A 22564-nucleotide genomic window follows, 5' to 3' on the forward strand; every position below is an offset into this window, starting at 1 on the left:
TAGTAATGCAGACTTTCTATGCCTTAATTAAATACACACAATCACACATCACACCAGATAACCTGTTTGTTCGTATTTTAATCAGTTCATTCAGAGCAAGCTAAAAATACAAGCACACAATCACAACACATCTGCAGCAGTATGACATCATATTGCCGTCATTTCACTCGGTTTGAGCTCAGAGGCCTCAAACTTACAGCATATAGATGGGAGGTATAGCACCAGGGTGTGGTGTGCTCTATACATACAACACTGGATCAGACAAAAGACACACTCAGTGCTGGGAGGCTGCTGAGAGCTACAGTAACACTAGAGGGCTCTCACCCCTCACATACACAAAACACACACGCATGTGCAATCAGGCTGAATAGCTGACAGATGGCGTAGTTGGATACAACAATCGTGGACAGACAGCAGAAAAAGGCTGCCGCGGTGTAGGCGTACTGTACTCTGCCATGGTGATGCACGGGAACCTGCACTGGAAGCAACGCTCACACAGGGTGAACTAAGCAGTGTTTCAGATAACAGGAGGGTAAAAAGCCGAAAACAGATCTTCAAGTCTTTTCCCATTCCTTATCTTGAATACCGTTTGGTAATGGTTGAGCCCATAGAAGGTGAGGGGGATCGTGTAAATACAATGTTATCCTATTGTCTAAAGCATAGGCCTACATATGCATTTTTTATACATTCTACATATTTTGCACACAAACAGCATCACATGTTAGTGATGGATAATGGCTTAGTATTGTCAACGTGGGGTGTACCATAATAAAAATTGCAGTTTATACTGCACCAAAGAACTGGATATTGAACATAGTGCCTTACACATTGCATGTAGCTGTAAAACCATATTTGTATGGCCAGAACAACAGTTGATTTATAGCTATAACTATGCTAGTTGATATTGTCTGTATGTTTGCAAGTTTCCTTATTTGACTGTGTTAAAACGTATGGTGTGAGATCAGACTACATCACTACACATGCAATACTATTTGAACAATTATCCCCTCCTGGATATTCTAGTGAGTAATATCTTATGGGATTTCACTGGAGAGATGTAAACTAAAATGCTACCACTCGACCAAAAACTGGGCCTTGCATGCAAGCTGTAGCAATTATATTCCTTTCCTATTGGTTTCTAAGCAACCACACTGGTGAAACCAGATATCCTCCAGAACATTGAAATGATACCCAGGTCCTTAGAGGCACTGTATTCAGGAAATGCGAGTCATTGCGATTCATATCTACAAGAACCGAAAAATTCAATGCAGTTTAATAGATTGAAAAGAGGAACTAAGTAATATTAATAAGTAATATTCCACAAAGTGGTCTTCAGCTTCAAGTTCTATCCTGAAAAAAACAACTATAAAATGTCTTCGGTATAGTTTTGATTAAAATAGAAATTTAACAACTGATATGCAAATAATGCGTTTAACAAAAGAGATGTATGTATCTAACGCTTGCACAGTCATGTGCGCACACACAAACACACACACATGTTCTTAGCAGCCTTCCTACCACAAAGAAAGTCTAGAAAAAGAATAAAAATACAGATTGAAAGAAAGGGATGAGAATCCTTCTCTAATTCATTAAGCAGCTTTTAATTTAGAAAGAAATAAGTGCAGAGAGGTTCTCCTCACTGTTTTGACTCAGCAAGTCTATTGCTTATCTCTTTGCTTTTCTTTGTGACCACTCCCTCTGGCTTTGACTCTGGGGTGCTCGTGGATGATTTTTTCTTGGCTGACTGTGTTCCAGCAATCTGCTTCTCTTTTGCCTTCTTCACCATTTTGCTTGTTGTTGTCGTCGGTGTCTTCTTAGGTTTGGAGCGAGACGCTGGCTTCTCCGTCTACAAAAGCAGAGAGAAGATGCAACAACAGTATGTCAACTGTGCTTCCCCAACACCATCAGCCTAGGTTGGTTTGATTTGTTCAACCATAATTTTAAACAGGTGATATTGGCATTATTATCAGCATGCAAATACAAAGCCCTACTACTAGGAACAATAAACATAAATCGGCAAATGACCATGTTGATGGTAGCATTTGCATCAAGTGGTTAGTGCAATGTAAATACACAATCACTGATTCTTGAGCCAAGGGAACATCTGTACAGATGTAAGATTTTGTTTGTGTGGATTCTTAAAAAATAATTCTGTCAAAGAAAACCTTATTAGTTATATCCCTTCACTCAAGAAACTGTGAAATACAGTTTACTGTATGGACTGGTGTAGCTATTCTTTAAAGAAAACCGTTACCGTTGTGGGTTAGTACATAAAAACTAGCAGGTTAGTCTTTTACTAGAATATAAAATACTATTGTCCTAACAGTTATTTACAGTGATCCCATTGATTTTGTTTGTTTTTTTTGGAATCATGAAAGTAATAAAATGCCATGCAAATAAGTTTAGAAAACTACAGTTTTGACCTCACTCATGCTATCAATCCTTTCACCTCGCTTAACTTGACTAAAATCCATTTGTCAATCAACTGAACATTGCTATTCAGTCCATCCATCCATCCATCAATCAATCATGCCATCCATTCACTATCCATTCCTTAATTACATAGAACAGAACAGTTCATGAAACCACTGAGATGATCAAAATGACAGAAGAAAGGTAAGAGGTATAGGCAGACCCCTGAGGCTGTGGCTAACATGGCAGCTTGCAGAAGGATTGAATCTGGCAGCTCAGTGGCTATGTGACCCTGGTCCTCTTGGTCATGGTGCATACAATGTGAGTCAATCTAAGGTCAACCTCCATGCCTTCTAGAATGAATAGACAACACACCTGACTACAGCAGATCTAGAACAGAGCTGCTTTCAGTCTCAGAACAGTCCTACAAGAGTGAGAGAGGGAGGGGCCATATAAACATACAACATGCAGACACAAGAATATCCCATCACTAAGACACATGCACGTGGAGAGATATAAACCTCATAGCTTGTGTGCTTGGTAAATGTTGGCACACTACTTAGTAGTGACCGAACACTAATTTAATGTATTAATACTAATTGTTATCAACGGATTTTTTTCTGTGGCTTCAGACAAAGCTACTGTAGCTATCAAAGACAACAAAAACAAAACCTGTGAAGCAACGCTTGTGTGGTCATATATATATACTTTCTGTATTAAGAGTCTCCTAGCAACTAGCACTTGGAAACTGGAAAATGAAAATAAAATGTTGACACAGTAACAGCCTGGGAAAACACAAAAGTGACATTTGAGTTTGTCCATGTAGGCTCACCTTGGTGGGTTCCTTGCCAGGTTCATTATACAGACTGCGTATCCTCCTGCGTTCCTGGACCTTGTTGTCAGTAGGCTGCGCCTTGACCTGCTCTCCCTTATAGGTGGCACTGTAGCTGGTCTCCAGACTGGCCTTCTCCTCAGTGGGGGCTTTGTACTGAGACTGGGCCTTGAAGGACTTTACTGGCTTCACATCTGTGTACGCCTTGAACTCATTCCTGAAAACAAGGACACAAACAAGCCCATCCAGAGGTAATTTTCTTTTTGTTACAATACAAATGGTTCATTCATTTCCGGACGCTACATCCCATGAAGACACTGACCATTTTACAGAAATGCACGCAAGTCAGTACATATCTGTGCAGCTCTCATCTAAGGAAGGCTGCTAACCCAGCTCTCTTGTATACCCAAAACCCATTCACATTTCAGCATGAAGTAAGACATAAGGCCTGTGTGGAGTGGGATAGGCTGAAAAATACATTAATCTAGATCATTTACTGTCTGCTTCATGCCATGTCACTGTATAGCTGTTTAGCTGGGGAGGAACCAATCCCACAGGAGCTCTCTATGACAATATTGGTCTGATCATGGGCAAGATCACAAGATACTGATATCATATGGCTTACGGTGTCAAATATCTCACCATAAAACACACAAGCAATAAAAACGTCCAATATTATAGTTAATCGATAAATGGGCCATATATTTGAAGAGTATACATTTCAGGGAAAAGCTTAAGTAGTTCAGGGTTAGTCACAACAAGAAATAGTGAAAATAGGCCAAATTAAGTCATATTTTATATGGAATATTCCATAAATTAACCTCTGATTAGTCACTATATATTAAGTGTCCTTGTAATTCAGAGTTAAGGGATAAGTATTAACTAGGGTTTTTTATGAGGCAGAATTGATGAACAGATGTTCCTAATTTATTAAGCCTTTTTTTCAACAAAATGCTCAGAAAATAAACCAAAAAGCAATGTCCCATAGCAGGGTGGTAAGTGGGCCTATATTCACCTGTAGGAGCTTCCCGTTGAAACGACCTCCTTAATCTGCCTGTTCAGTGCATCTGCTGCCGCTCTTCCTTTTCTCTCCGCAGTGACATCTGCCGGTGGTTGTTCTCCCGTTTTAGCATTTAATTTTTCCTCTATGGTCTTCTCCCTTTTCATGGATTTCTTTAACGTATCTTTAGATTCTTTCTCTTGTACTTTCTCCTCGATTTCACTCTTCTCTACCCCGCTGTCTTCCTCGGGTGCTGCCTTTGGCGGGGCACCCCCATAACCCCCTTCCTGCACAGCAGAGGTGGGGCTGGGTTTGGGTATCCAGGGGTGATCCCCCTTTTTCGGTATCGGCCAGGGTTTATAATCCTTCTGATACTGTGTTACGTTGTTGAAAGGGGTCGCCGAGGGGTGATATTCATTCCTGGGCTTGCAACTGGGCTCAGGGCGCACTTTCCAAGCCTTGAAGTCTTGGCGCATCACGGACGCACTAGAGCCATCTTTACTCAATGCGGCACCAGCGGGCGGTGCCTTGCTCGCGGTGGCCTCATCGCCCAGCGGAGGTAGGGTTTCTACGGCGATAGGACCGGTCCTCTTCTGTCTGGGTTGGGGTTGAGGATGGAGGTGGTGCACCTCAGCCACATCTGAGTATTTTGTGAAGACCAAGGGCACAGCGATGTCGCCTTTGTCTAACTCACTCCAGAAACGATTAATGCAGCAAGCCCGCGTGATGCACGGCCACGCCATGGTTAGTGATTTAGATAGAATAACGACCGTTAAGCAAAATTTAATCAGGTAGGCCTATAGGCTACAGTGGCTAGTCTATTGATGAATGAACGTCCTACTCACGAATATCAAAGACGGGGGAAATGATGCTTCTTGCGCCCACTCAAATTCTGTCCAGTCAGGGAAAAAACACCTAAATCTTCATATTTTATTTTAGAAACGTCACGATTCTTTAGAATAAAGAATGTTTAGAATAAACACGTTCCGTCCTCTGTATTCGTTATTTTCTCAAATGAGGTTCAAGCTTTTAAATTTACGTAGCCATATGTGGAGAAAATTGCACGCTGTCGACTTGCTGGTTGCGCATCAGAGCGACCCCACCCCTCGTTTTAGAACCGTACGAAAAGATGCCCGGGTTTACACCGTGAACTGTCACCTGCATCCGTCACAAACTGACTAGGGAGGAGACGGGGGAGGTTAACCATTTGGTTTCCGGTGGCAGTGACCGACCACAAATATGCAGGGGCCTAGGCTGAAACTTAAAGGTGACCGTAGCCCATGAATAATATGATCGGTTAAGGTCCATTTAGACCAGATCCATTAGACAACTTCATTCCCTAGCTACGGTAGCAAAAATACATATGGATCCTTTTACTTTAGTAAGACTTCATAAAGATGTGGCAGTTAGTTCCTTAACCCACCACATGGTCCACTTGGTACCAGGCTATGATTATCAAGGATAAAGTAGTGTACTGTATGAGAATAATAAACTACATAATAGTAACAATGTGCTTACATCCATTTGATTCCTGAGCACTGTCTGATTAATGGAATAAGGAGAAGCAGACAGCTCAATTTCTAGATCTTCATGTTTCTTCCAGTTCTGCTCAGCGTCTGTGCGATAATTTTACGCATCTATGGATCCCTCAGCCTCACTTCTTTTAACAGACCTAAAAAGAAACAAAAAACCTTGAGCCATTGCAAAGTGCTGGTTAGATCACATTGTACGAGAGCCTGACTCATTCAGTAAACCGCAAGTCAATAACAGTTCATATCCACTTCCACACTTGATATCCAGTTGACTAATTCTGGGACAACTAAAACTTACCAAGTCAAGATGAATCTCCCCAGGAGCCTCACTGTGTCAGGCATGACAGAGGAGCACACTATAACACTTATATTCCCTGCCTCTGGAGCGCCGTGATGTCACAAGACACAGCTGTCAGCGGGACCACAGGACACACACACGTTAAGTCTTCTTCAAAAGCAGCAAATGTTTCGGCAACTTTGGGGCACTGAAAAACTTGATTTATGATAAGAAATATTTTTTATTTCTTAAGGAGGCCCCCTACAATGACAGTGACGCTATAGATCACAAGGCACCTGATGGAACAGCTCCCTCTTCTGGATAGTTCAATGAAGACACCAAGAAGTCGGTGATTTTGAGAAAGAAAAAAAAATCTGTTTTAATTAATGAACTTTTTTGAAATTATAATAGTCAAGACATTACAAAATTATACAAAAAAATATTGAATGTCCTTTTTCCTTAGACTTCATTGTCCATATCTACATATTAAACAGTGGAACAGAGCTGAGAAACCACAGCCATTTTAATGTCATTGATTTAGCATGAACTGTATGTTGAACAGGCACAGTCTCAACGGCTTATGTCATTTCAGTGACTTTTTCATGCTCTCTTTCTGGCTCGGGCTCTGCTTCCCTTTCTGGCTCTCCTTCTGGCTCGGGCTCTGGGTCTGCATCAGGTTCATCCTCAGTGTACAATCTGCAGTATTTGTCCACCATGACATCCAGGTCGTGTTTAACTTGAGAGTTAATGTTGAGCACAGCCAGTCTCTTGCACTTGCGTCCGAGCGGCGTGTTGTCGAGGTAGACCTGCAGGCGTCTCCTGGCTGTGTTGGTAGCGCCCTCCTCTAGCTTCAGCACAGGCAGTGTAGACAGGACCTTCAGGAAGGAGTTGACGTTGGGAAAGAATTTGACGTCAGAGAGCTGGAGGGTCTCGTGGATGGTGGAAGGCAAACGGACCTCCTTACTTCTGTGTTTCCACTTGATTCTCCAACAGTGAAGCTCAGCAGGAAGTGTGTCAGGGTTAGGAAGGTCATTGCGGTACACATCTGCATAGTTTTCCTCAGAGGTGTTGAACTTCATCTGACCCATGATGGCAGGCACCAAGGACAGGCACTTGAGTGCTTTGAGATTGCTCTCTGAAAATATCTCCTGGACCTCCTGGATAATACCCCGAATCACTGGTACAGTTACATACTCCTTGAAGTAGGTCTCTGCCTGGATCTCACCCAGGTCTGCAGCACGTTGTTTGCGAAGGAAGAGTCTGGGCACCACCACTGAGACCTCCATTGCAGTGGCCAGGTTCACAGCCTCTTCGAACCAGAACTCATGGTATACCTCAATGTTGTCAATGACTTCATTAAGTGAATGCAAGACGGCCGTTAGACTGTTGGCAGCGAAGAACACATCAACAGTTTCCCCTTGTAGATTCCTGCCGAATGCCCGTGTGAAGGAGAGGGCATTCTTGAGGATGACCAAGGTGACGATGAATTCAAAGTCAACCAGGGTTTCTGAGAAGCAGTAGGCCTGACTGGTCACCGCATCTGTGAATTTACCACTCTCATTGTTGCGGATGCAGTCCATACACAATACCAGGGACTCCAGCATGTCCACAGTCAAGTCAAAGACGTTGTGCTGGCCGGTCCAGTTTGAGCCACTGGCCTGCTTCAGCTCTGCTCCCTTCTCGTCGCCTCCTTGGTAAAACACCGAGATGGCCTTCTCCAACTCTGCCTGCAAGGATGGCGACGCCCTGAAAAAAACTTCAATCTTCCTCAGAGTTGACATGATGACCTGGACACTGGGGAAGGGAAGGTTGTTGGCCAGGTGGATGTTGAGTGCACAGGAGGAGCAGGGTGTGTACAGAGCCATGGGATACTTCTCCATCAGGGTGAGGGCCACAGCTTTCATTTTGGTGGCGGAAGTACCCGTAGCCACGTGGGCTTGTCCACGGCAGTCCTCCATGCTAAGCCCCCACCGTTCTGTTATCTGGGCCTCCAGCCTGTCCACTAAGGAGGCTTCCTCTCCTTCAAATGGCAAGAAGTCCAGGAACTCCTCCCTCAGGGCACTGGATTGATCCACAAAACGCAGAAAGAGGGGTAGATGTCTCTCGCTGGAGAACTCCACCAGGTCCCCTGTGACCACGGAAAAGAAACGACTCTCCCTCACCTCCATGAGGATCTCCTCTCTGACTGTGTTTTCACAGACTTCCAGAAGCTGGCTCTGCTGGACCGTGGTCAGGTACTCTGCGTTCACCGCGGTGGTGTCAAAGCGCTTCCTCAGAGCTTCGTCTCCAGCATTGATGCGATACTCCAGTAGGGCTTGGAAATTACTGAGGCAATTATCTGTTTCTGCAGGGACATTGGTCTCCAGAGGGATGTTCTGCTTTCCTAGCATAACCATAACCTCAAACAGGGATCTCAGGTAACCTCGGAAGTCCTTTTCCTCTGGAGATAACTGTGGTTCATCGCCGTTGGTTCCATTACCATCCTCCGCTCCAGCATTGTCTTTCTTAGAGTGCAGTTGTTCGATAGAAGATGCCACTGGAGGAAGAAACAAAGAAGTTATATTTGTAAAGTTACGACGACTGATGGACACAATCATTCAAGCTACAAGTCTATTAAAACAATCTTGTAAATAGAGCTCTTACATCTTCTCTCTTTAATCCGCCTTATATCTTCTTCCGTCTGTGGAAAAATATGAATAATTAGAAAGTGTCTTAGAGGAAGACCCCTACAGGTACAGAGCAGGTTACAGTAATCTTAGAACTGATTTTATTAAACATTTATAATTCAACTAACATACAAGTTACCACAACCACACATTACATAATAACATACCAGTTCTTTGATCCGTTTACGATGCCTGCAGTGCGGGTTTTTGAGGTGACTTGTCAAATCAAATATAGTTGGAATGGCAGTATCTTTGAGTACAGTCCTATAAGGGCTCTGTAAAAAAAAAAAACAGCAACATACCGCTCAGTCGGTTAGCTACACATTTAGAAAGATCAAGATTTGGACATCAACTCTAATTACTTACCGTTTTGCAGACCATTGCTGGGTCAAAGTGTTTAGCACACAATCTGTAGTGCTTATTAAGTTGATCTGATGTTTTCGCCTCCAGATCTGCCCGCCGGCAGTTCTCCACCCAGATTCTACATCTAGATACAAAGTAGGTGTAGGTTAGCTAGAGATACATAGCTAAACACTCTAATGTGAATACTTTGCTGGATAACTTTACGCTGAGCTCGAGTCGTTACGTTAACCTGACATCGATATGGGAAGTTGCTCAGACACGAAAAGGCAGTAGTGGGCTAGTTGGCTGGTTAGCTAATCTAGAGCTAACCATGTTAGCTAGCATTTGCAAAGATATACTACAGCAGCATACCGGCACTACAACGACAGAGAGCGTAACCTAGCTTGCTGATACCTACCATTTATCACTGAACCGTTTATTGTGGACTACAGTAGCTAGCTCTAGGTTTGTTCACTTTCGTAAATCGGGAAAACAAGAAATGCTTCACTACTAGGTACTACTAGCCTAGCTAACTTAACCAGCTAGCAAGCTAATTTAGCTAAACTACTTACCGTTCAGGGTCCCTTGGAAACCTGAAAAATGCCAAATCGGATTGTGTGCTCTTCCTTGTGCAGTTTGGGGCAGCGCAAAAGTTCGGCATAGTTAATATATCTTTGCAAAAATATTAGAATTTAAATCAGCTAGCTAGCACTAGCTACCTCAAAAATAAGCGCGCAACAGTGCCAAGCGAGGCTTGGAGGATTAATTGTACAGTGAGTGTATGACGATGACGGCGCGTTCAGTGCGAAAATCATGAACCAGTGCACGTCATCATAGATGTTAATATCCGTCTCTGGGCGTTTCAAGCTACACCTACAATGTTTTATCGGTACAAATCTTAAACAACTCTAGCATGATTGATCGAAATATAAATTAAAACCAAAAAAGTATGTTAACAGTTCAATGAATAAAACCAGAAAAATTGAACTTCCCTGGGTTACATTCATCTGGCTCGTTGGTCTAGGGGTATGATTCTCGCTTAGGGTGCGAGAGGTCCCGGGTTCAAATCCCGGACGAGCCCGCCTTTTTTTATTATCGATTGCACTACACTGTGACTAAACAACCCAACTCGATAGTAAAATTGTTCTTCACCCGAATTATGAACGCTAAACTGTGTAGTGGAACACAGTGGAATCTAAAAACGACACACAAAACGCCTGTAACCTAGCTACATAAACGAAGGCATATTGATCAACAGTCAGTTGATTTTTGTGGAATATCTTTAAATTCAAAACGGTGATCGCGGGTATTAAAATAAAGGGCTCGTCCGGGATTTGAACCCGGGACCTCTCGCACCCGAAGCGAGAATCATACCCCTAGACCAACGAGCCATTGCGCATCGAAGTTGTAGGATAAATGAGTTTAATAATATACTATGATTGATTGTGACTAGTTTACGTACACAAATTTAAGGTACGTATGTGAATTACTGTAATCTAATTTTGCTCACTCCTAGAGAAATACAATAATCGGTATGTGAGCATACATCTATGTTAAATGCAAGTATGTAATCTTAGTAGCCTAAATGTAATGGAGAACAATCCTAGAGTGGTGGGGAAATATGTGTTGAAGTGGAAGAATAAAGAGACAGAGAACAATTCAATTAACTTCTTTTTATATATCATACATAAGACTGTCTTAATATAATACAAAGGGCATTGTCATATACACAGCAAAGTCTTGACTAGATCTTACAATCTGTGGATACATGGACTTATCCTTTCCCCCCATGCTGTTCAGTTTTTTAGTGCATGTTGCATGTACAAAAAATGTGATAAAATGTGAAATCAATAATGAAGGAAAAGAAATTCAAATGAAATCAGAGGACTTGGAATTTTCTAAGGTGGAGGATATCATGTCAACAAGTACAAACGTTTGTGTGAGACCCACAAACATAACCTTATGGAAAATAGAACCACTGTTCAAACATGTGCTTCTCATAGAACCAAAAAGTAAGGTTTGTGATGTACATGCACTTACAATATACCCTGTGAAAATTAAGGTTTGAAGATCTAGCTTTCCCTGCTTGATTCAAACCCTACCTCAAAGTGTTGTCCTGATGTAGTCAAGTACCTCTGCCTCAAGGCAAGGTTACGCCACTGACATAAGAAAACAGAGGAGTTCCTGCCCACTGAATGGTCACCAAATTGACAAACATAACCAACATACCAGCAGGAGCAAGGTAGTGAGTTCTATACTTCCTTTATTAAAAAAATATAAATATATACATAAAATTCTATTTCAACTATTAAAAAGGGGCTGCATTTCATGACAACTGCTCTAGATAAGAGGTCAATCAGCATGATCTGAAACAGGCGCACACTTAAGAGTCACTCTGAAGTCAATTCTTTTCTTTTTTTTGTCTTTATTTTGGAATGTTTTGTACCAGTATGAGTGCCAGTTAAATCACTGGCATTTTCTGAATGTCTCAAATCATGAGGGGTAGTAGAAATGATTGGGACCGACCTTAACATCCAGCTAAATCCTAGAGCTCATTACAGGTAGCTTTACATCAGGTTTGTAGGCCTACCAAAATATGATTTGTCCATGGGATGGTTTTTCCTCTGAACTATGCCAAAAGAATGTCCTAGCAAGTTCCTGCTGTCTGCATTTTGCTTACACAAGCAGGATTTTGGTCGAATTACTTTACCAAAGTTGACAAAAGAGAGTAAGAAAAAATAATACGCACTTCAAAATCCCTGATATAAAATAAAACAAAACAAATTTCTGGTTATTGACAAGTTGTAATGACATGCATGTCTGCTTCGGCCAAGCACATGTGATTGAGGGTGGCACCCTTTCCCTTTGAACAGGACAAAACGTTTGGGCATCTGCTCCACCAAATCACAGCATAACATTTCAAATAAACTCAAATAGATTTTCCCACAACTGTCTCACTTTACTGCAGACACAGAAGAGACTTAAGTAGTCGCGTGTTTTATGGCAGCAGATAGCATGTTGTTCAAATGATGTATGAAAGTCAGCAAAACCATTTGAAACAGTGATGTGGGGGGAGGGGCAAATGCAGACATAGAATGCAGTAGTCTCCTTTAAACCATCAGCTTCTATCCTGCTACTCTGGAGCCTGCAGAGTAACTACCAATGTCTCTAACATATCAAGATTTTAAAAGACTCCTGATAAAAACCTACCAATTCATGTGGAAACAGTTCTGGTAAAACGTTGCAACCAAATCAGAATACAAGGTGGCTAACAATTAAGTTAAACATCAATCTCCAGTTTTGCTAAAGAAATATATTGCAGCTGTTAAGTATCGACAATAAAATAAGATCTTGATAAACTTTGCCTCAAGAGTGGTGAACTGCTACATTATTGGTTACAGACACCTACTGTATATGCTATAAAACAACTGCTTTGGTATAAAAAATATCCAAAGGGAAAATAAATTCATTGTAAAATTCACAGCATAATTTGAGGAGAAAGAAGGCAGTCACTTAACACGTTTGTTTTTTCTTCAGTTTCCATGTTTTAGATGGAGAGACATTTGTGCAGATGTTGTGATGAGGAACTACATGCATAAGGGAAAAAAATAAACAAAAAACAAATAAACGGGTTGACTCGATTGTTCTTTCCACTGCAAAATCCTTAATCTGAGAATAAGGAAGTAACGTTTAGGAGGTTGGTGTGTACAATAGACCCTGTTACGTGGGGCCCTGTTGAAGAAATCTTTGTAGAGAAAGGCCTCAAAAATTACCATTCTTAGTTACCTTTTCTGTTGTTTTAACATCCTTAAAGAATCAAGGGCTGTCTAAAGATAAAAATAGAGGAAAGTCATCCAAAATCAAATGGTAATGTCCAACTCCATCCCATTCCAAGTCCATGAGTCGTAAGGCCAAAGGGTTATCTCAGAACCAGCCACTGACTGTCTCCTCCACACTGGGCCGGATCTTCCTGTCTCCGGAGCCCATCACTGTCCTTGTCTGTGCCCGGTCGGGGTCCCAGCACACTGGGCCACAGGGCTCTGGGCTCGAAGGGTGCGGCTCCACCTCCTTCTTGAAACTGCCCATGCCTCCCACCCCCCCACCCCCACGACCAGTGTTGGTACCTACCTGCGGGGCTTGCCTTCCACTTGGCCAGCGCACGCTGAAGGAACTCCACTGCCATGTGCTCCCCTCTCACAGAGTTACACAATACCGACCAACAACACGAAATATCACTGCAAACACTTCCCTCCTAGCCAAGCTACAGGTTTTACAAGCAGCTCTTATGTGAAATTTCACTTAAAAGGGTAAAACAATTAACAACCAGTGGAACATAAATGTCAAGACATTCCACAGATTGAACTTAATAGGATGTGTTAGCATTTCATAACTGAAAGGTACCTGTGAAACAGCTTCAAACTTGATTCAGAAATGCTCAGAGATTTTGCCACATAATACGTAATAGGGATAACTTGTTACATGAATATAGTGATATGGCAAATGGAGTTCTCAATCTTACTCTGGTTATTTTTGTTATATTATGTGCCTAATGATTGTAAAAGAAATATGATGGAAATTACATATACTTTTAACAAAGGTTCTTCTCTGTAGTAGCGATTCAGTGATATCTCCCTTCTGACGTGAGCAGCTTTTGTTCTCAACACACCTGTAGTAAAAAAACACCACCTTAAAAATGACACACAAGGGGGAACACACAGCCAAATGTCAGTGCAGTCACGAGCTGGCCATGGAACTCTGCTGCACACATACTCCAGTCATGGGAGACTCCTCCCGGTCCATGCCCTGTCTCATGCCCAGGTGCCCCTCCGCTAGGTAGTGGGCCGGCCCCGTGTTTGTGCCCATGGGGTAAGCAGGGTGCGCTGCCATGCCAGTCTCCTGCCGCGGGTTTGAGAAGGCACCCAGCCCCATGCTCAGCCCACCGTTGCGACCAAAGTCCAGGGCACCGGCGGGCAGGTGGCGCAGCTGGTAGGCCTGGTTGCCATGGTTCCCAGTGGAAGAGGAAGATGTGGAGGAAGAGGAGGCAGAGGAAGACAGGGAGGTCATAGACAGATGGCCATGCACCACCTCCATAGAGTCCTGGGTAGAGGAGCTGTGTGTCGGGGAGGTGTAATGGCGTGGGCGAGGCCGCGTGGCCATCACCTGCCCATGGTGATGATGGGGGTGGGAGTGGGGATGGAGGGCCTTGGGGTGCTGTGGGGGTACATGGAAGGTGGTCTCTTGAACTGGATGGGTCTCTCCCGTGACTGCCTCTGGTCCAACGCCACCTCCCCACACCAAGGGTGGTGGGTACGGCTGTCTTGCCTGTCAGTCAAGAAAGAGAGACGGATGCTCAGTTCATGCACCTTTCATTTACGTCATATTAGTACCCCGGCCAGGATCATTATACCCTATACTGTAATATATTGTTAAAATAAGCTCAAATTTGGTTGCTTTGTTCAATGGCTAACAAGACAGACTGAAGTTAGGTCTGAGTGTCACCTGTGGACAGAGGGTGTCACCGTCTATGGCTGGCAAGGCCGTGCCAAAGTGCCCTCCACTGTGCAGGTGGTGGTGGGTGGGGTCTGATCTCGCTCTGCCACTGGTGCTTGTCCCAGAAGACCCCCCTAGAAGACCGGAGGTGGCACAAACACAGAGATTCAGAATAGACCTCACAAAACATATCTCTACTTAAAAAAAAAAAACTGTTTCACGGAAAAGCTACGGACATCAACATTGCATTCGATTGGACCATGAAGTGAATGGTTTGGTGGCCGAGTAATTTAGTTCCATTGTTACCTGAACTAGAGGAGGTGCTGGAGGTTGTTCCTGAAGACTGGGACTGCTCCAATGCAGGGCTGGTGGACACACTGCTGCTTGTGTTGGTCCCTTCGTCTGCAGTCTTCTTGAAGAAGCTGTGCTGCAGGGCGTAGTAGGGCTGGATGCGGCTCTTAGGGTCGTAGTCCAGCATCCGCAGAATCAGGTCCTTGAACTTCAAGTAGTCCGCGACAGCATGGCCAGATTCTCCTGCCCGCCGCCCACCTGGACCTCCGGCCTCGACACCCAGGATGGAGTGGAGCTTCCGTGAGGCTGGAGGCTTATACTGGTCAGGGGAAAAGGAGAAAGAGCATGGGTCTGAGATCTTGTTTCATTCTTAAACATGAATTGTAAACACAGCCTCAAAAGATTAAACTCGTATGTAAAAAAAGCTGGGATTTCATCACCATGACTGGTGACAGCTGTATACCATTTTACAGTGTATGATTGTGTTTACTCTACACCAAAGGTCTATACTGTAGCGCCCCCACATGGTAAGTATGCAGAATTGCACTTACCCTTTTGCCATCTTTGGTCTTCTTTACACTCCATGTGCCATCCGATAGCTTCTCAAAGAACTTCCTGGCTTTTGGGGCTAGGTCCATTATGTGATTGGGTGGGATACCAAGAACTTCAACTATCTTGTTCATCTGGTCCACCTAAGAAATAAATATTTTTAATAAACGATTACTTTTCATGACATCAATAAAAATCTTTAGAAGACCAGACCAGGCTAACATACCTCATTGGCTCCACTGAAGAGGGGCTCTCCAGTATGCATTTCCACCAGGATGCAACCCAAGGACCACATGTCAATGGCCAGGTCATAGGGCATTCCCAGCAACACCTCAGGGGACCGGTAGAAGCGACTCTGGATGTACTGGTATATCTAAGAGAGGAAGGACAATATGGGACATCTTCCATCACTACTACAGTCACCCACCAAAGTAACACATGACAATCCACAATCAGAACAGGAGACAGAATTGAGGACTGGACAAAGGGGAAGAGGAGAGAAAAATATATATAAAAAAGTAAATGAACATAAATTCTTAGTAGTAATATTAAATACCCTCTGTCCCAGTTGGCATGAACTGCCAAAGTCGACTATTTTGATGGCGCTTCTCTTGGGGTTGCAGAGCAGGATGTTCTCGGGCTTCAGGTCACAGTGGATGATGCTGAGCTCGGGCGTGGCCAGGAACAGCAGCGCTGTGCACAGCTGCTGGGCAAACTTCCGGGTCAGGTTCAACGAGACACCACGGAAGTTAGTGTTCCGCAGCAAGTCGTACAGGTTGTAGGAAAGCATCTCAAACACCAGGCAGAGGTGGTTCCGGAACATGAAATGGCGCTTGAGGTGAACTGCATTAAAAGAGGTACAAAAGGGGTCAACTGATAACCACACATTCATGGAGAATGGCTGAAAGTAACAATACACTGAAAGAAAAGGGAGTGACTTACATTTACATTTAGTCATTTAGCAGACACTCTTATCCAGAGCGACTTACAGTAAGTACAGACATTCCCCCAGAGGCAAGTAGGGTGAAGTGCCTTGCCCAAGGACACAACATCATTTTTCTCGGCCGAGAATCAAACCGGCAACCTTCTGATTAATAGCCCGATTCCCTAACCTCTCAGCCATCTGACCCTCTACTACTTACCGATGTAGTACTTCATCTCTGTGTCATGCTTGTTCATGAGCTCAAGGAGACGCACTTCAATCTGAGCTTGATTGAGAAAAGCTTTTTTGTTCTTGATGATCTTGATGGCAACCCACTCTTGCTCTGCACGGTCATAGGCTTTAACAACCTATAATGCATTTAAAAAAGAAGGAAGAAAATACATTAACACAAGCTAACTGACTGTCTTTTTCACACTGACCACAGTTCTCAACCAACAAGGCCACATTCCAGCACATGTCAACATTACTACTGCGGTTATAAAGTCTCCGACCCAATAGGAATATGCTGCAAATGGCCACATTAGAATGACGTTGTTTGTTTTCATGGAACAGGCTACAATGGTTGTTTTCTCCCCCAGAAGCATTGTATACCTGTCCAAATGACCCTTTTCCTATCAAGGAGTCAATTTCATAGCGGTCCATCCATTTCTCCCCATTCTTGACAATGTAGTCGTAGTTATCATCGTCATAGCCATCATTGAAGACCTTCCTCTCTTTCTTGTGACTGGAGTCTTCACCCTGACCCTGTTGGTGACGTCGTTTCTTCTTTGCATAATACACCTAGTGGAGAGGCATACAAGACACCAGTTACTTTTGAGAAAGAATATATGCATCAATCCAGTCTTCATAAACCTCAAATGTTAAAGCATAGGCCCAAATGTACAAACCAAAATGGCCAGTCTCACCTCATTGATGTGTTTGTATGTTTTAATAAGATCGATGGAGAGCTTCCTCAGGGGAGCCGAAGTTGGGTCACGAAAGCACTGGGGCATGTGCCTCTGGAAAAACAATGGAGCAGGAAACAGAACAGAGTTAGTCATTTGATTTGATTGGGGAGATACATGTAATTTATGCTGGTGGCCAAATGCTCAACTTTAAAGTGCAACTTGCAAACACACACACAAAAAAATACAAATTAAAAAGATTATAATAAGTGCACAAATGCTCCTGTGTGAATGCTGTACCGGGTTGGCAGTGAGCTGTTGATTCGGGTCGCTGTACGGTAAGACCGTAACAGATTGATCAGTACTCGGCTGGTGGCGGTCACTGTACTGCTGGTGCGTATGGGGCATTGGAGCAGCCATCTGAAGACCAGCAGCGTGGAAAGAAAAAGAGGGCGCAAGCCGGACGGACGAAGGTTTGCATGCTGAAGTCTCTCCTCCTGAAAACAATTAACAAATGTGTGCTTTAGGTAAAGATGTAGCTTTACAAAATAAATTGTTAGAAGAATCAACAGCATTACTTTCATGTCAAAATGGGAGGTACATTAGGTGCATGTACAGTAGCATGTAGTACTAGCACTCAAACAAACCTCAAACCATTGCTGAACTAAACCAGTCAATACTGGAACTGTTGTAAAATATAATAATTGATAAACACGTTTTATATAAGTATCATTCACCACAGCCTGCATAAAAAGGTATTTAGGACTCTGCACTTTCACTCAGTTCTGTAAGGCTCCAATTACGTTACTTTTACCATTTCTACGTGGGCTAGGCAGTATCTGTGGCAGGTGCATATGAGGGTGGAGAAAGAAGATCCCCCCCGTATTGCATCAAGTTCACAGATTATGATAGTTACCAATGTTTTTTAGTGTGTAACAATTTAAAGGAGAATGTTCCTTTTATAACCTATAATCAAATATATTCATAAGAAATTTAATTAGGTCATTAGTTCTATTATAATTCGATGAAGAATATAGGTATAAGATTTAGTAAATTTTTTGAAAACAATGAAAATAAAATAAGTGCAGTGAATCATACTGCATGTCAGTTTCAGAAAATTAATAAATAGCATATTCATCTATCAGCGGCTCTCATCAGACAACACAATTTACCAGTGCTACACAGTAACCACTATTCAGAATCCCAGCAACAGCACCTAATTAGCATAGCCTATCACCACAGAGATACAGCGTGATTTGGCAAGCCCATCAATGCACAGACCAATCACAACGCAGTATGCAAATAGCCTACTTTTGTTGCCAGGGCAGAGCTGCTCCCATTTTCCAATGAGAAAACAAGAAATAAACAAGAAATAAAATTGAACTTTGGCACACTTAGAGGCTGCTTTCAACACACTAGAGCCTGACAGAAAAATAGCAGCACAGCCCAAATTCTGCACTTCATCTGAGAGCGTTAGGAACAGAGCTGACCCAGCTGTGGGGAGAAGAAAAAAAGAAAAAGAAAAAAAGAAAACTGCATATTCAGTGACAAAAACAGAGAACCTAGAGACAGTATGATATACTGTACATTACAAGACAGCCAGTTATTGAAAGGCCTAGCATTTTTTTTACTATCTGGAATGCCATACAAATTCTGATTATATATAGTTTTATTATAATACAGAATATATTGACATTACTATGTATAACTGCATCCCTATTTTAGTAGGGATTACCCTAGATGACTAAATAAAACCTACACCGTTTATACCTATGACAGCTTTGTCACAAACTACTTATACTATTTTAAAAGGCTTTGTTTAATGTTTATAATTATTCATATTTGTTCCTTTGCCTTTATTTACAAGATGCGCAAACATGATGGATATCTAGGGCTAAAGAAGGCAGAAATACTTTCTATTCAGGCATATGAAGGATGATTTTGTGATACAATCGAAAATCATTAAATAGATTTAGTTATTCCTGGGGTATGTCCTGCATGTTGCCTTAATCAATCAAATATGACTTCTAATTGATAAGCAATGGCTGGGCCTGTTTAAGAGGTACTGTTAGACATTTGGAAAACGAAAGAAATTGACTGCCCCTCCCCATCAAAGAATAAAGACTTAATATGTTGCAGCTAACCTGGATGCATCGTCTCCTGTAAAATGTCATATCATCCTGGGAGGAGAGTCCAGCAGCAAACCACAACCCACTACAAAGAATACAAACAGATAATTATATTTAACAGTAATGGTGGTATCTACTTATGTGATAAAAAATAAATGTAAGAACTCTTGGTAGAAAAAGGGAACTTGTGGGAGTATAGCCTCCACAATCTAATGTGCATCTAGTCCTATGCATTGGGATATTTACAGATTTTAAAACTTTTTTTGAAGGCAGTGTTTTTCTTATGGGCAGAAAATGTTTTAAAAACAAAATACAAGCAGCATGATGCCATTAATTTTTTGGGGAACTGCTCAAGACAACGGTTCACTTATACAGATGCCACCTTGTCAAGCAGGTCAAATTGGCCCTTCTTTTGTTGTGGCTATAATGTGACTGGAAATCTCCTCTCAGAATGTCAATGCACACTGTCAAAGGCCTCTTATGAATATAATCAAAATAATATGACATATACATACACAATACATTGTAGTTGCGTTTTTTGAAGTAGTAGTAGCCTGAATAATTCACGAAATTAATCACGAAAATATTGAGATTAAGCACTGTTCTGTCATTTGTGTGTCACTGTGAGCCCCAACTATCCTAATTCACTACAATCTACACAACAAAGGTCTGTTACTTCGAGATCAACATGAACATCAGATAAACGTCAAGAGCCCAACTAATTCGTAATCTATGAACATTACAACTGACAGTTTGCTAACGTTCGGCACATTCTCCGTTTTCAGAACCAACTTGTGAACAGTTCCTTTCCTGTCTGGTTTATATTCCTCAAGACATGAGCGGGCCTACATGGGAGCAAACATGGCAGTCTGGTTATCGAGTCCTGTGACTAAAAATCTATAGCTATTCCATCTCACTACTGGCCACTTTCAAGCGAAAACATTAACGTTTAAGTAAAACCATGTCATCCTTCACGTTAAAGAACGACACTTGCTTCAGTCATTAAAAGGGAGGTCTGAAATGTAATCGTTACAGAATAACTGACGTCTGCTAGCTAGCAGCATATACTTACAATTAATGGAGTATACCTCGTCATGGTTGAAATGTAGAAAGCAAATCATCACTAGTATCTAGCTAGTAAATCCGTTTCTCGAATCATCCGTTTACAATGACCAACTAGCTAGCTAGCAACAAAGCTAGACTAGCTAACTGTTGTTAGACAAGCCAGCTAACGTTTGATTGCTGTTCTGCGATCTTAGGACAAGCAGGCTTGGCTCTCTCAAGCGAGTGTTGCTTGTGACGATGTGTTCAACGGGTTGTGGGCCCGTGATTTGGTAGCCGTGCAAGCTAGTCTAGTCTAACGTTAGCTAGCTACCTAACTACATCGCAAAATATGGCTAACACAGCCTGCACTTGCAAGCTTAGTACTAGTTATATCACTGACTATCTTGAAGACAATTGCCAATAGTACGTTTCCTACGTTTGTCACAGCTAACTTGTTGGGAACAGCACACAATACGTTCATCCAATTATTTTGAAAACCCCGTACATCCGAACTGTCGTGGTCGCTGGCAAATGTGATCGAGCTAGCACTGGCTATCCAGCTCTTGATAACACACAAACTAGCAAGTTAGCTAACGAGCTAACTTTGCTTGCCCCGTAACCTGTGAAACCAAGCAACAACAAACATATTCCACAATAACCTTAGTTAGCTAGTCATTTAGTTAGCTATACAGTATCTAGTAATACATATCTACAATTTAAGACTACATAAGCTCACCTCTGACGGCACGATCTTCATTTAAAGTCCAATAACCTGTATGATGAGGCAACGTATCCAGTTTGAGCTTCTCCACTCCCTGCGTGTTTTTAGCCAGTGTAAACTCAATTCCTTCTGACTAGCCACCAAAGTCGTCAGAATCGCCAGCCAATTGAAGTCTTGCTAGTCTAACTAACTTATTATCTGTCAAACGTAGCTGGTTCCAGCAAACAGCACCGGTAACTAAGGCAACACAGACAAGCGCCAGTTGGTGATTAGCTAGCTAACGTTAGTGGCTCTAATGAAGTAAACTAGCGTCGCGAATGTCTAAACGACCGTAGCTATCTAGCAAGCGAGCTAACTAGCTAGCTGAATTCAGTTGCTAGCTAGCTAGCCAGATTAGCTTCCGAGCTAGCTAGCTAACGTTAGCAATTGTACCGCTAAATCAACGTTGCTGAATTTGGACAAATCTATCCCGTACAAAATCAGCACGGAAGATATACGTGTCGAACATGTCGACAAATAAACTGAATTAAAATCACGACAGAAAAAATCTTATCCTCCGCTTAAGCTACTGTAATTTTAGACAATAATTTTTATGTCAATTTTCACAAAATGGCGCGCGTTCCAAACCTGCGCAGTGGACCGGCCCGCTAGACCAGAGATACGTACAACTGAGTAAGTGCAGCGCCGCCTAAAACATCCAACAGCACAAAAAAATCTGCTCCTTGGTGTTCTTAACCCAATCCATTGGATGCTTCACTTTCAATAAAAAATGTCAAGGGTATATCCAGTGTCAGCCTTATTCCGAGAGGAAAGAACATTTGAGGAGAACAGCGAAAAAACCCTTCTAACAAAATGGCGATGCCAGTGCTGTTACCATGGCAACTGTCAATCAAACTATCAAATCCCCGGATGAGCCAATGACGAATAAAATCTAGCATCGTATGCTGTCTGTCATACCTTGTCAATCGGGTTTTCAGTCAAATAAATCTAATGATTGTTATAATTGTGGGGACATCTGTGTTGTTGGTATAAATGTCCAACATCAATTACTAACTTTTTATATAGTGCACTGCACAAATGGATTTACGTCGCTAAAACTTGTTGCCAATCAAATTCTCAATACCACAGCAGCCTTTAGCCAACGTTGTGTAAATGTAATAGTCAATTGATAGCAAACTAAAATGAAACAAGTAGACATTTGCTCCGATCGTCTTTGTTCTTTCTCCTCAAAATATGGCAGTTGTTTAGGGGAAAGCAGATATTTTATTTTACTAGGTGTCATGATGGTCACTCTTCCACAAGAGCAGTGTCCATGTTTGTTGCCTTGCGGCATTTGACAAGATGATAAACTAGCTTTTGACATTTGCATCATGACTTTGCATTCCATAAAATCAATTTCAAGTCCAATTCCAAAGAATTCCATGACTAAATTGCAACACTCACAACATATGC

At 42.3% G+C, this 22564-nt stretch overlaps 3 protein-coding genes and 2 non-coding genes across 10 annotated transcripts; 1 reads left to right on the plus strand and 4 right to left on the minus strand.

Annotated features, from left to right (window-relative positions):
* Positions 1-75: 75 nt before the first annotated feature.
* On the minus strand, positions 76-5341 carry map6b (microtubule-associated protein 6b). 2 transcript variants are annotated; one of them, XM_067246329.1, is made up of 4 exons: positions 4260-5341; positions 3245-3461; positions 2788-2836; positions 76-1846 (listed from the first exon to the last, which is right to left on the minus strand). In XM_067246329.1, the coding sequence occupies exons 1-3, from the start codon at positions 4985-4987 to the stop codon at positions 2792-2794; spliced, it is 990 nt and encodes a 329-aa protein (XP_067102430.1). In that variant the 5' UTR covers positions 4988-5341; the 3' UTR covers positions 76-1846; positions 2788-2791. The 2 variants fall into 2 exon arrangements, with proteins under 2 accessions (XP_067102430.1, XP_067102429.1); XM_067246328.1 differs by lacking the exon at positions 2788-2836.
* A 1071-nt stretch (positions 5342-6412) lies between these two features.
* Positions 6413-9755, minus strand: thap12b (THAP domain containing 12b). The gene is made up of 5 exons (XM_067246463.1): positions 9634-9755; positions 9086-9206; positions 8887-8994; positions 8697-8733; positions 6413-8589 (listed from the first exon to the last, which is right to left on the minus strand). Exons 1-5 carry the CDS (start codon positions 9720-9722, stop codon positions 6632-6634), a joined length of 2313 nt encoding a protein of 770 aa, XP_067102564.1. The 5' UTR covers positions 9723-9755; the 3' UTR covers positions 6413-6631.
* A 315-nt stretch (positions 9756-10070) lies between these two features.
* Positions 10071-10142, plus strand: trnap-agg (transfer RNA proline (anticodon AGG)). Its single transcript has one exon. It is a non-coding gene; the product is annotated as a tRNA-Pro (tRNA).
* Positions 10143-10380: 238 nt separating this feature from the next.
* On the minus strand, positions 10381-10452 carry trnap-cgg (transfer RNA proline (anticodon CGG)). The gene has a single exon. It is a non-coding gene; the product is annotated as a tRNA-Pro (tRNA).
* A 2717-nt stretch (positions 10453-13169) lies between these two features.
* On the minus strand, positions 13170-21944 carry dyrk1ab (dual-specificity tyrosine-(Y)-phosphorylation regulated kinase 1A, b). Of its 5 annotated transcripts, none has more exons than XM_067246764.1 (12): positions 21779-21944; positions 19363-19432; positions 17519-17715; positions 17240-17332; positions 16926-17114; positions 16534-16681; positions 15948-16234; positions 15618-15764; positions 15394-15534; positions 14858-15161; positions 14561-14685; positions 13170-14383 (listed from the first exon to the last, which is right to left on the minus strand). In XM_067246764.1, exons 2-12 carry the CDS (start codon positions 19370-19372, stop codon positions 13796-13798), a joined length of 2229 nt encoding a protein of 742 aa, XP_067102865.1. In that variant the 5' UTR covers positions 19373-19432; positions 21779-21944; the 3' UTR covers positions 13170-13795. The 5 variants fall into 5 exon arrangements, with proteins under 5 accessions (XP_067102865.1, XP_067102864.1, XP_067102866.1 ...); XM_067246763.1 differs by having other exon boundaries at positions 21128-21944; XM_067246765.1 differs by lacking the exon at positions 19363-19432 and having other exon boundaries at positions 21128-21944.
* Between the last annotated feature and the right edge of the window lie 620 nt (positions 21945-22564).

Source organism: Osmerus mordax, chromosome 11, assembly GCF_038355195.1.
Source record: "Osmerus mordax isolate fOsmMor3 chromosome 11, fOsmMor3.pri, whole genome shotgun sequence".
Lineage (NCBI taxonomy): Eukaryota > Metazoa > Chordata > Actinopteri > Osmeriformes > Osmeridae > Osmerus > Osmerus mordax.